At 32.4% G+C, this 14,804-nt stretch overlaps 1 protein-coding gene across 1 annotated transcript in view; it reads right to left on the bottom strand.

Moving 5' to 3' along the window:
- Positions 1 to 14,804, bottom strand: part of LOC135155445 (uncharacterized) — a 51,658-nt gene continuing 36,854 nt past the window's right edge. Inside the window, exon 4 of the mRNA XM_064104409.1 lies at positions 1 to 131. Coding sequence (XP_063960479.1) covers positions 1 to 131 — 131 coding nt within the window. The remainder of the gene's footprint in view (positions 132 to 14,804) is intronic.

Genomic DNA, 14,804 nt, shown 5'->3' with positions numbered 1-14,804 from the left:
TTATTTGGCAGATTTATCCAAGATTAATAGGATCTTACCATAACAGACAGGAACAGGTGCGGAAAGGGTTCCATTATCACACATGAGCTCTGTTAGAATACCCATACTGGAAGAGTAGCCACTGTTACAGGCTATAACGATACTTTCATCATGGTCCAAAGAATCAGCCATTGTTTGATTTGAGAAAGGAATTGCATCTACGTCACAGTTTTCTATGAGAGGGAAAAAAATATACCTCGGTAACAATATTACCAACAAAAATAACATACTTATTATTTAATCAGTTAGAGCCCCCCAAAAAAGTTGCCCTTGGAATATTTGTAAAGAAAAAAATTCAAACATACTAGAAATATTTATGACAGTAAAATGCTTAAAAATAGCAAGCATCTTTTAGAAATTAATCCTTAAAATGAGTAAAGTAAAAAAATACTCAGTTCTTAATTTCACAACCCCATTCAGTCAAAATGGCACATTAAAAAAAGCCAGTTTGAAAATCTACATTTTCTGAATAAATCAATTCTTTTGATTTGGCAGATTTATCCAAGATAAATAGGATCTTACCATAACAGGAAGGAACAGGTGCAGAAAGGGTTCCGTTATCACACATGAGCTCTGTTAGAATACCCATACCGGTAGAGAAGCCACTGTTACAGGCTATAACAATACTTTCATCATGGTCCAAAGAATCAGCCGTTGTTTGATTTGAGAAAGGAATTGCATCTACGTCACAGTTTTCTATGAGAGGGAAAAAAAATATACCTCGGTAACAATTTTACCCACAAAAATAACATACTTATTATTTAATCAGTTAGAGCCCCCCCAAAAAAGTTGCCCTTGGAATATTTGTAAAGAAAAAAATTGTGACATACTAGAAATATTTATGACAGTAAAATTTTACCCACAAAAATAACATACTTATTATTTAATCAGTTAGAGCCCCCAAAAAAAGTTGCCCTTGGAATATTTGTAAAGAAAAAAATTCAAACATACTAGAAATATTTATGACAGTAAAATGCTTAAAAATAGCAAGCATCTTTTAGAAATTAATCCTTAAAATGAGTAAAGTAAAAAAATACTCAGTTCTTAATTTCACAACCCCATTCAGTCAAAATGGCACATTAAAAAAAGCCAGTTTGAAAATCTACATTTTCTGAATAAATCAATTCTTTTGATTTGGCAGATTTATCCAAGATAAATAGGATCTTACCATAACAGGAAGGAACAGGTGCAGAAAGGGTTCCGTTATCACACATGAGCTCTGTTAGAATACCCATACCGGTAGAGAAGCCACTGTTACAGGCTATAACAATACTTTCATCATGGTCCAAAGAATCAGCCGTTGTTTGATTTGAGAAAGGAATTGCATCTACGTCACAGTTTTCTATGAGAGGGAAAAAAAATATACCTCGGTAACAATTTTACCCACAAAAATAACATACTTATTATTTAATCAGTTAGAGCCCCCCAAAAAAGTTGCCCTTGGAATATTTGTAAAGAAAAAAATTGTGACATACTATAAATATTTATGACAGTAAAATTTTACCCACAAAAATAACATACTTATTATTTAATCAGTTAGAGCCCCCCAAAAAAGTTGCCCTTGGAATATTTGTAAAGAAAAAAATTGTGACATACTAGAAATATTTATGACAGTAAAATTTTACCCACAAAAATAACATACTTATTATTTAATCAGTTAGAGCCCCCAAAAAAAGTTGCCCTTGGAATATTTGTAAAGAAAAAAATTGTGACATACTAGAAATATTTATGACAGTAAAATGCCTAAAAATAGCAAGTATCTTTTAGAAATTAATCCTTAAAATGAGTAAAGTAAAAGAATACTCAGTTCTTAATTTCACAACCCCATTCAGTCAAAATGGCACATTAAAAAAAGCCAGTTTGAAAATCTACATTTTCTGAATAAATCAATTCTTTTGATTTGGCAGATTTATCCAAGATAAATAGGATCTTACCATAACAGGAAGGAACAGGTGCAGAAAGGGTTCCGTTATCACACATGAGCTCTGTTAGAATACCCATACCGGTAGAGAAGCCACTGTTACAGGCTATAACAATACTTTCATCATGGTCCAAAGAATCAGCCGTTGTTTGATTTGAGAAAGGAATTGCATCTACGTCACAGTTTTCTATGAGAGGGAAAAAAAATATACCTCGGTAACAATTTTACCCACAACAGTAACATACTTATTATTTAATCAGTTAGAGCCCCCCAAAAAAGTTGCCCTTGGAATATTTGTAAAGAAAAAAATTCAAACATACTAGAAATATTTATGACAGTAAAATGCCTAAAAATAGCAAGCATCTTTTAGAAATTAATCCTTAAAATGAGTAAAGTAAAAGAATACTCAGTTCTTAATTTCACAACCCCATTCAGTCAAAATGACACATTAAAAAAAGCCAGTTTGAAAATCTACATTTTCTGAATAAATCAATTTTTTTTATTTGGCAGATTTATCCAAGATTAATAGGATCTTACCATAACAGGAAGGAACAGGTGCAGAAAGGGTTCCGTTATCACACATGAGCTCTGTTAGAATACCCATACCGGTAGAGTACCCACTGTTACAGGCTATAACGATACTTTCATCATGGTCCAAAGAATCAGCCGTTGTTTGATTTGAGAAAGGAATTGCATCTACGTCACAGTTTTCTATGAGAGGGAAAAAAATATACCTCGGTAACAATATTACCAACAAAAATAACATACTTATTATTTAATCAGTTAGAGCCCCCCAAAAAAGTTGCCCTTGAAATATTTGTAAAGAAAAAAATTCAAACATACTAGAAATATTTATGACAGTAAAATGCTTAAAAATAGCAAGCATCTTTTAGAAATTAATCCTTAAAATGAGTAAAGTAAAAAAATACTCAGTTCTTAATTTCACAACCCCATTCAGTCAAAATGGCACATTAAAAAAAGCCAGTTTGAAAATCTACATTTTCTGAATAAATCAATTCTTTTGATTTGGCAGATTTATCCAAGATAAATAGGATCTTACCATAACAGGAAGGAACAGGTGCAGAAAGGGTTCCGTTATCACACATGAGCTCTGTTAGAATACCCATACCGGTAGAGAAGCCACTGTTACAGGCTATAACAATACTTTCATCATGGTCCAAAGAATCAGCCGTTGTTTGATTTGAGAAAGGAATTGCATCTACGTCACAGTTTTCTATGAGAGGGAAAAAAAATATACCTCGGTAACAATTTTACCCACAAAAATAACATACTTATTATTTAATCAGTTAGAGCCCCCCCAAAAAGTTGCCCTTGGAATATTTGTAAAGAAAAAAATTGTGACATACTAGAAATATTTATGACAGTAAAATGCCTAAAAATAGCAAGCATCTTTTAGAAATTAATCCTTAAAATGAGTAAAGTAAAAGAATACTCAGTTCTTAATTTCACAACCCCATTCAGTCAAAATGGCACATTAAAAAAAGCCAGTTTGAAAATCTACATTTTCTGAAGAAATCAATTCTTTTGATTTGGCAGATTTATCCAAGATTAATAGGATCTTACCATAACAGACAGGAACAGGTGCAGAAAGGGTTCCATTATCACACATGAGCTCTGTTAGAATACCCATACTGGAAGAGTAGCCACTGTTACAGGCTATAACGATACTTTCATCATGGTCCAAAGAATCAGCCGTTGTTTGATTTGAGAAAGGAATTGCATCTACGTCACAGTTTTCTATGAGAGGGAAAAAAATATACCTCGGTAACAATATTACCAACAAAAATAACATACTTATTATTTAATCAGTTAGAGCCCCCCAAAAAAGTTGCCCTTGGAATATTTGTAAAGAAAAAAATTCAAACATACTAGAAATATTTATGACAGTAAAATGCTTAAAAATAGCAAGCATCTTTTAGAAATTAATCCTTAAAATGAGTAAAGTAAAAAAATACTCAGTTCTTAATTTCACAACCCCATTCAGTCAAAATGGCACATTAAAAAAAGCCAGTTTGAAAATCTACATTTTCTGAATAAATCAATTCTTTTGATTTGGCAGATTTATCCAAGATAAATAGGATCTTACCATAACAGGAAGGAACAGGTGCAGAAAGGGTTCCGTTATCACACATGAGCTCTGTTAGAATACCCATACCGGTAGAGTACCCACTGTTACAGGCTATAACGATACTTTCATCATGGTCCAAAGAATCAGCCGTTGTTTGATTTGAGAAAGGAATTGCATCTACGTCACAGTTTTCTATGAGAGGGAAAAAAATATACCTCGGTAACAATTTTACCCACAAAAATAACATACTTATTATTTAATCAGTTAGAGCCCCCCAAAAAAGTTGCCCTTGGAATATTTGTAAAGAAAAAAATTGTGACATACTAGAAATATTTATGACAGTAAAATTTTACCCACAAAAATAACATACTTATTATTTAATCAGTTAGAGCCCCCCAAAAAAGTTGCCCTTGGAATATTTGTAAAGAAAAAAATTGTGACATACTAGAAATATTTATGACAGTAAAATTTTACCCACAAAAATAACATACTTATTATTTAATCAGTTAGAGCCCCCCAAAAAAGTTGCCCTTGGAATATTTGTAAAGAAAAAAATTGTGACATACTAGAAATATTTATGACAGTAAAATGCCTAAAAATAGCAAGTATCTTTTAGAAATTAATCCTTAAAATGAGTAAAGTAAAAGAATACTCAGTTCTTAATTTCACAACCCCATTCAGTCAAAATGGCACATTAAAAAAAGCCAGTTTGAAAATCTACATTTTCTGAATAAATCAATTCTTTTGATTTGGCAGATTTATCCAAGATAAATAGGATCTTACCATAACAGGAAGGAACAGGTGCAGAAAGGGTTCCGTTATCACACATGAGCTCTGTTAGAATACCCATACCGGTAGAGAAGCCACTGTTACAGGCTATAACAATACTTTCATCATGGTCCAAAGAATCAGCCGTTGTTTGATTTGAGAAAGGAATTGCATCTACGTCACAGTTTTCTATGAGAGGGAAAAAAAATATACCTCGGTAACAATTTTACCCACAACAGTAACATACTTATTATTTAATCAGTTAGAGCCCCCCAAAAAAGTTGCCCTTGGAATATTTGTAAAGAAAAAAATTCAAACATACTAGAAATATTTATGACAGTAAAATGCCTAAAAATAGCAAGCATCTTTTAGAAATTAATCCTTAAAATGAGTAAAGTAAAAGAATACTCAGTTCTTAATTTCACAACCCCATTCAGTCAAAATGACACATTAAAAAAAGCCAGTTTGAAAATCTACATTTTCTGAATAAATCAATTTTTTTTATTTGGCAGATTTATCCAAGATTAATAGGATCTTACCATAACAGGAAGGAACAGGTGCAGAAAGGGTTCCGTTATCACACATGAGCTCTGTTAGAATACCCATACCGGTAGAGTACCCACTGTTACAGGCTATAACGATACTTTCATCATGGTCCAAAGAATCAGCCGTTGTTTGATTTGAGAAAGGAATTGCATCTACGTCACAGTTTTCTATGAGAGGGAAAAAAATATACCTCGGTAACAATATTACCAACAAAAATAACATACTTATTATTTAATCAGTTAGAGCCCCCCAAAAAAGTTGCCCTTGGAATATTTGTAAAGAAAAAAATTCAAACATACTAGAAATATTTATGACAGTAAAATGCTTAAAAATAGCAAGCATCTTTTAGAAATTAATCCTTAAAATGAGTAAAGTAAAAAAATACTCAGTTCTTAATTTCACAACCCCATTCAGTCAAAATGGCATATTAAAAAAAGCCAGTTTGAAAATCTACATTTTCTGAAAAAATCAATTCTTTTGATTTGGCAGATTTATCCAAGATAAATAGGATCTTACCATAACAGGAAGGAACAGGTGCAGAAAGGGTTCCGTTATCACACATGAGCTCTGTTAGAATACCCATACCGGTAGAGAAGCCACTGTTACAGGCTATAACAATACTTTCATCATGGTCCAAAGAATCAGCCGTTGTTTGATTTGAGAAAGGAATTGCATCTACGTCACAGTTTTCTATGAGAGGGAAAAAAAATATACCTCGGTAACAATTTTACCCACAAAAATAACATACTTATTATTTAATCAGTTAGAGCCCCCCCAAAAAGTTGCCCTTGGAATATTTGTAAAGAAAAAAATTGTGACATACTAGAAATATTTATGACAGTAAAATGCCTAAAAATAGCAAGCATCTTTTAGAAATTAATCCTTAAAATGAGTAAAGTAAAAGAATACTCAGTTCTTAATTTCACAACCCCATTCAGTCAAAATGGCACATTAAAAAAAGCCAGTTTGAAAATCTACATTTTCTGAAGAAATCAATTCTTTTGATTTGGCAGATTTATCCAAGATTAATAGGATCTTACCATAACAGACAGGAACAGGTGCAGAAAGGGTTCCATTATCACACATGAGCTCTGTTAGAATACCCATACTGGAAGAGTAGCCACTGTTACAGGCTATAACGATACTTTCATCATGGTCCAAAGAATCAGCCGTTGTTTGATTTGAGAAAGGAATTGCATCTACGTCACAGTTTTCTATGAGAGGGAAAAAAATATACCTCGGTAACAATATTACCAACAAAAATAACATACTTATTATTTAATCAGTTAGAGCCCCCCAAAAAAGTTGCCCTTGGAATATTTGTAAAGAAAAAAATTCAAACATACTAGAAATATTTATGACAGTAAAATGCTTAAAAATAGCAAGCATCTTTTAGAAATTAATCCTTAAAATGAGTAAAGTAAAAAAATACTCAGTTCTTAATTTCACAACCCCATTCAGTCAAAATGGCACATTAAAAAAAGCCAGTTTGAAAATCTACATTTTCTGAATAAATCAATTCTTTTGATTTGGCAGATTTATTCAAGATAAATAGGATCTTACCATAACAGGAAGGAACATGTGCAGAAAGGGTTCCGTTATCACACATGAGCTCTGTTAGAATACCCATACCGGTAGAGAAGCCACTGTTACAGGCTATAACAATACTTTCATCATGGTCCAAAGAATCAGCCGTTGTTTGATTTGAGAAAGGAATTGCATCTACGTCACAGTTTTCTATGAGAGGGAAAAAAAATATACCACGGTAACAATTTTACCCACAAAAATAACATACTTATTATTTAATCAGTTAGAGCCCCCCAAAAAAGTTGCCCTTGGAATATTTGTAAAGAAAAAAATTGTGACATACTAGAAATATTTATGACAGTAAAATGCCTAAAAATAGCAAGCATCTTTTAGAAATTAATCCTTAAAATGAGTAAAGTAAAAGAATACTCAGTTCTTAATTTCACAACCCCATTCAGTCAAAATGGCACATTAAAAAAAGCCAGTTTGAAAATCTACATTTTCTGAAGAAATCAATTCTTTTGATTTGGCAGATTTATCCAAGATTAATAGGATCTTACCATAACAGACAGGAACAGGTGCAGAAAGGGTTCCATTATCACACATGAGCTCTGTTAGAATACCCATACTGGAAGAGTAGCCACTGTTACAGGCTATAACGATACTTTCATCATGGTCCAAAGAATCAGCCGTTGTTTGATTTGAGAAAGGAATTGCATCTACGTCACAGTTTTCTATGAGAGGGAAAAAAATATACCTCGGTAACAATATTACCAACAAAAATAACATACTTATTATTTAATCAGTTAGAGCCCCCAAAAAAAGTTGCCCTTGGAATATTTGTAAAGAAAAAAATTGTGACATACTAGAAATATTTATGACAGTAAAATGCCTAAAAATAGCAAGCATCTTTTAGAAATTAATCCTTAAAATGAGTAAAGTAAAAGAATACTCAGTTCTTAATTTCACAACCCCATTCAGTCAAAATGGCACATTAAAAAAAGCCAGTTTGAAAATCTACATTTTCTGAAGAAATCAATTCTTTTGATTTGGCAGATTTATCCAAGATTAATAGGATCTTACCATAACAGACAGGAACAGGTGCAGAAAGGGTTCCATTATCACACATGAGCTCTGTTAGAATACCCATACTGGAAGAGTAGCCACTGTTACAGGCTATAACGATACTTTCATCATGGTCCAAAGAATCAGCCGTTGTTTGATTTGAGAAAGGAATTGCATCTACGTCACAGTTTTCTATGAGAGGGAAAAAAATATACCTCGGTAACAATATTACCAACAAAAATAACATACTTATTATTTAATCAGTTAGAGCCCCCCAAAAAAGTTGCCCTTGGAATATTTGTAAAGAAAAAAATTCAAACATACTAGAAATATTTATGACAGTAAAATGCTTAAAAATAGCAAGCATCTTTTAGAAATTAATCCTTAAAATGAGTAAAGTAAAAAAATACTCAGTTCTTAATTTCACAACCCCATTCAGTCAAAATGGCACATTAAAAAAAGCCAGTTTGAAAATCTACATTTTCTGAATAAATCAATTCTTTTGATTTGGCAGATTTATCCAAGATAAATAGGATCTTACCATAACAGGAAGGAACAGGTGCAGAAAGGGTTCCGTTATCACACATGAGCTCTGTTAGAATACCCATACCGGTAGAGTACCCACTGTTACAGGCTATAACGATACTTTCATCATGGTCCAAAGAATCAGCCGTTGTTTGATTTGAGAAAGGAATTGCATCTACGTCACAGTTTTCTATGAGAGGGAAAAAAATATACCTCGGTAACAATTTTACCCACAAAAATAACATACTTATTATTTAATCAGTTAGAGCCCCCCAAAAAAGTTGCCCTTGGAATATTTGTAAAGAAAAAAATTGTGACATACTAGAAATATTTATGACAGTAAAATTTTACCCACAAAAATAACATACTTATTATTTAATCAGTTAGAGCCCCCCAAAAAAGTTGCCCTTGGAATATTTGTAAAGAAAAAAATTGTGACATACTAGAAATATTTATGACAGTAAAATTTTACCCACAAAAATAACATACTTATTATTTAATCAGTTAGAGCCCCCCAAAAAAGTTGCCCTTGGAATATTTGTAAAGAAAAAAATTGTGACATACTAGAAATATTTATGACAGTAAAATGCCTAAAAATAGCAAGTATCTTTTAGAAATTAATCCTTAAAATGAGTAAAGTAAAAGAATACTCAGTTCTTAATTTCACAACCCCATTCAGTCAAAATGGCACATTAAAAAAAGCCAGTTTGAAAATCTACATTTTCTGAATAAATCAATTCTTTTGATTTGGCAGATTTATCCAAGATAAATAGGATCTTACCATAACAGGAAGGAACAGGTGCAGAAAGGGTTCCGTTATCACACATGAGCTCTGTTAGAATACCCATACCGGTAGAGAAGCCACTGTTACAGGCTATAACAATACTTTCATCATGGTCCAAAGAATCAGCCGTTGTTTGATTTGAGAAAGGAATTGCATCTACGTCACAGTTTTCTATGAGAGGGAAAAAAAATATACCTCGGTAACAATTTTACCCACAACAGTAACATACTTATTATTTAATCAGTTAGAGCCCCCCAAAAAAGTTGCCCTTGGAATATTTGTAAAGAAAAAAATTCAAACATACTAGAAATATTTATGACAGTAAAATGCCTAAAAATAGCAAGCATCTTTTAGAAATTAATCCTTAAAATGAGTAAAGTAAAAGAATACTCAGTTCTTAATTTCACAACCCCATTCAGTCAAAATGACACATTAAAAAAAGCCAGTTTGAAAATCTACATTTTCTGAATAAATCAATTTTTTTTATTTGGCAGATTTATCCAAGATTAATAGGATCTTACCATAACAGGAAGGAACAGGTGCAGAAAGGGTTCCGTTATCACACATGAGCTCTGTTAGAATACCCATACCGGTAGAGTACCCACTGTTACAGGCTATAACGATACTTTCATCATGGTCCAAAGAATCAGCCGTTGTTTGATTTGAGAAAGGAATTGCATCTACGTCACAGTTTTCTATGAGAGGGAAAAAAATATACCTCGGTAACAATATTACCAACAAAAATAACATACTTATTATTTAATCAGTTAGAGCCCCCCAAAAAAGTTGCCCTTGGAATATTTGTAAAGAAAAAAATTCAAACATACTAGAAATATTTATGACAGTAAAATGCTTAAAAATAGCAAGCATCTTTTAGAAATTAATCCTTAAAATGAGTAAAGTAAAAAAATACTCAGTTCTTAATTTCACAACCCCATTCAGTCAAAATGGCATATTAAAAAAAGCCAGTTTGAAAATCTACATTTTCTGAAAAAATCAATTCTTTTGATTTGGCAGATTTATCCAAGATAAATAGGATCTTACCATAACAGGAAGGAACAGGTGCAGAAAGGGTTCCGTTATCACACATGAGCTCTGTTAGAATACCCATACCGGTAGAGAAGCCACTGTTACAGGCTATAACAATACTTTCATCATGGTCCAAAGAATCAGCCGTTGTTTGATTTGAGAAAGGAATTGCATCTACGTCACAGTTTTCTATGAGAGGGAAAAAAAATATACCTCGGTAACAATTTTACCCACAAAAATAACATACTTATTATTTAATCAGTTAGAGCCCCCCCAAAAAGTTGCCCTTGGAATATTTGTAAAGAAAAAAATTGTGACATACTAGAAATATTTATGACAGTAAAATGCCTAAAAATAGCAAGCATCTTTTAGAAATTAATCCTTAAAATGAGTAAAGTAAAAGAATACTCAGTTCTTAATTTCACAACCCCATTCAGTCAAAATGGCACATTAAAAAAAGCCAGTTTGAAAATCTACATTTTCTGAAGAAATCAATTCTTTTGATTTGGCAGATTTATCCAAGATTAATAGGATCTTACCATAACAGACAGGAACAGGTGCAGAAAGGGTTCCATTATCACACATGAGCTCTGTTAGAATACCCATACTGGAAGAGTAGCCACTGTTACAGGCTATAACGATACTTTCATCATGGTCCAAAGAATCAGCCGTTGTTTGATTTGAGAAAGGAATTGCATCTACGTCACAGTTTTCTATGAGAGGGAAAAAAATATACCTCGGTAACAATATTACCAACAAAAATAACATACTTATTATTTAATCAGTTAGAGCCCCCCAAAAAAGTTGCCCTTGGAATATTTGTAAAGAAAAAAATTCAAACATACTAGAAATATTTATGACAGTAAAATGCTTAAAAATAGCAAGCATCTTTTAGAAATTAATCCTTAAAATGAGTAAAGTAAAAAAATACTCAGTTCTTAATTTCACAACCCCATTCAGTCAAAATGGCACATTAAAAAAAGCCAGTTTGAAAATCTACATTTTCTGAATAAATCAATTCTTTTGATTTGGCAGATTTATTCAAGATAAATAGGATCTTACCATAACAGGAAGGAACATGTGCAGAAAGGGTTCCGTTATCACACATGAGCTCTGTTAGAATACCCATACCGGTAGAGAAGCCACTGTTACAGGCTATAACAATACTTTCATCATGGTCCAAAGAATCAGCCGTTGTTTGATTTGAGAAAGGAATTGCATCTACGTCACAGTTTTCTATGAGAGGGAAAAAAAATATACCACGGTAACAATTTTACCCACAAAAATAACATACTTATTATTTAATCAGTTAGAGCCCCCCAAAAAAGTTGCCCTTGGAATATTTGTAAAGAAAAAAATTGTGACATACTAGAAATATTTATGACAGTAAAATGCCTAAAAATAGCAAGCATCTTTTAGAAATTAATCCTTAAAATGAGTAAAGTAAAAGAATACTCAGTTCTTAATTTCACAACCCCATTCAGTCAAAATGGCACATTAAAAAAAGCCAGTTTGAAAATCTACATTTTCTGAAGAAATCAATTCTTTTGATTTGGCAGATTTATCCAAGATTAATAGGATCTTACCATAACAGACAGGAACAGGTGCAGAAAGGGTTCCATTATCACACATGAGCTCTGTTAGAATACCCATACTGGAAGAGTAGCCACTGTTACAGGCAATAACGATACTTTCATCATGGACATAAGAATCAGCCGTTGTTTGATTTGAGAAAGGAATTGCATCTACGTCACAGTTTTCTATGAGAGGGAAAAAAATATACCTCGGTAACAATATTACCAACAAAAATAACATACTTATTATTTAATCAGTTAGAGCCCCCCAAAAAAGTTGCCCTTGGAATATTTGTAAAGAAAAAAATTCAAACATACTAGAAATATTTATGACAGTAAAATGCTTAAAAATAGCAAGCATCTTTTAGAAATTAATCCTTAAAATGAGTAAAGTAAAAAAATACTCAGTTCTTAATTTCACAACCCCATTCAGTCAAAATGGCACATTAAAAAAAGCCAGTTTGAAAATCTACATTTTCTGAATAAATCAATTCTTTTGATTTGGCAGATTTATCCAAGATAAATAGGATCTTACCATAACAGGAAGGAACAGGTGCAGAAAGGGTTCCGTTATCACACATGAGCTCTGTTAGAATACCCATACCGGTAGAGAAGCCACTGTTACAGGCTATAACAATACTTTCATCATGGTCCAAAGAATCAGCCGTTGTTTGATTTGAGAAAGGAATTGCATCTACGTCACAGTTTTCTATGAGAGGGAAAAAAAATATACCTCGGTAACAATTTTACCCACAAAAATAACATACTTATTATTTAATCAGTTAGAGCCCCCCAAAAAAGTTGCCCTTGGAATATTTGTAAAGAAAAAAATTGTGACATACTAGAAATATTTATGACAGTAAAATTTTACCCACAAAAATAACATACTTATTATTTAATCAGTTAGAGCCCCCCAAAAAAGTTGCCCTTGGAATATTTGTAAAGAAAAATATTGTGACATACTAGAAATATTTATGACAGTAAAATGCCTAAAAATAGCAAGCATCTTTTAGAAATTAATCCTTAAAATGAGTAAAGTAAAAGAATACTCAGTTCTTAATTTCACAACCCCATTCAGTCAAAATGGCACATTAAAAAAAGCCAGTTTGAAAATCTACATTTTCTGAATAAATCAATTCTTTTGATTTGGCAGATTTATCCAAGATAAATAGGATCTTACCATAACAGGAAGGAACAGGTGCAGAAAGGGTTCCGTTATCACACATGAGCTCTGTTAGAATACCCATACCGGTAGAGAAGCCACTGTTACAGGCTATAACAATACTTTCATCATGGTCCAAAGAATCAGCCGTTGTTTGATTTGAGAAAGGAATTGCATCTACGTCACAGTTTTCTATGAGAGGGAAAAAAAATATACCTCGGTAACAATTTTACCCACAAAAATAACATACTTATTATTTAATCAGTTAGAGCCCCCCAAAAAAGTTGCCCTTGGAATATTTGTAAAGAAAAAAATTCAAACATACTAGAAATATTTATGACAGTAAAATGCCTAAAAATAGCAAGCATCTTTCAGAAATTAATCCTTAAAATGAGTAAACTAAAAGAATACTCAGTTCTTAATTTCACAACCCCATTCAGTCAAAATGGCACATTAAAAAAAGCCAGTTTGAAAATCTACATTTTCTGAAGAAATCAATTCTTTTGATTTGGCAGATTTATCCAAGATTAATAGGATCTTACCGTAACAGACAGGAACAGGTGCAGAAAGGGTTCCATTATCACACATGAGCTCTGTTAGAATACCCATACTGGAAGAGTAGCCACTGTTACAGGCTATAACGATACTTTCATCATGGTCCAAAGAATCAGCCGTTGTTTGATTTGAGAAAGGAATTGCATCTACGTCACAGTTTTCTATGAGAGGGAAAAAAATATACCTCGGTAACAATATTACCAACAAAAATAACATACTTATTATTTAATCAGTTAGAGCCCCCCAAAAAAGTTGCCCTTGGAATATTTGTAAAGAAAAAAATTCAAACATACTAGAAATATTTATGACAGTAAAATGCCTAAAAATAGCAAGCATCTTTTAGAAATTAATCCTTAAAATGAGTAAAGTAAAAGAATACTCAGTTCTTAATTTCACAACCCCATTCAGTCAAAATGGCACATTAAAAAAAGCCAGTTTGAAAATCTACATTTTCTGAATAAATCAATTCTTTTGATTTGGCAGATTTATCCAAGATAAATAGGATCTTACCATAACAGGAAGGAACAGGTGCAGAAAGGGTTCCGTTATCACACATGAGCTCTGTTAGAATACCCATACCGGTAGAGAAGCCACTGTTACAGGCTATAACAATACTTTCATCATGGTCCAAAGAATCAGCCGTTGTTTGATTTGAGAAAGGAATTGCATCTACGTCACAGTTTTCTATGAGAGGGAAAAAAAATATACCACGGTAACAATTTTACCCACAAAAATAACATACTTATTATTTAATCAGTTAGAGCCCCCCCAAAAAGTTGCCCTTGGAATATTTGTAAAGAAAAAAATTGTGACATACTAGAAATATTTATGACAGTAAAATGCCTAAAAATAGCAAGCATCTTTTAGAAATTAATCCTTAAAATGAGTAAAGTAAAAGAATACTCAGTTCTTAATTTCACAACCCCATTCAGTCAAAATGGCACATTAAAAAAAGCCAGTTTGAAAATCTACATTTTCTGAAGAAATCAATTCTTTTGATTTGGCAGATTTATCCAAGATTAATAGGATCTTACCATAACAGACAGGAACAGGTGCAGAAAGGGTTCCATCATCACACATGAGCTCTGTTAGAATACCCATACTGGAAGAGTAGCCACTGTTACAGGCTATAACGATACTTTCATCATGGTCCAAAGAATCAGCCGTTGTTTGATTTGAGAAAGGAATTGCATCTACGTCACAGTTTTCTATGAGAGGGA

This window comes from Lytechinus pictus, chromosome 9 (genome assembly GCF_037042905.1).
Source record: "Lytechinus pictus isolate F3 Inbred chromosome 9, Lp3.0, whole genome shotgun sequence".
In the NCBI taxonomy this organism is placed as follows: domain Eukaryota; kingdom Metazoa; phylum Echinodermata; class Echinoidea; order Temnopleuroida; family Toxopneustidae; genus Lytechinus; species Lytechinus pictus.
Note: the sequence above shows the minus strand (reverse complement) of the source record. Positions and strands in the feature narration are given on the sequence as shown.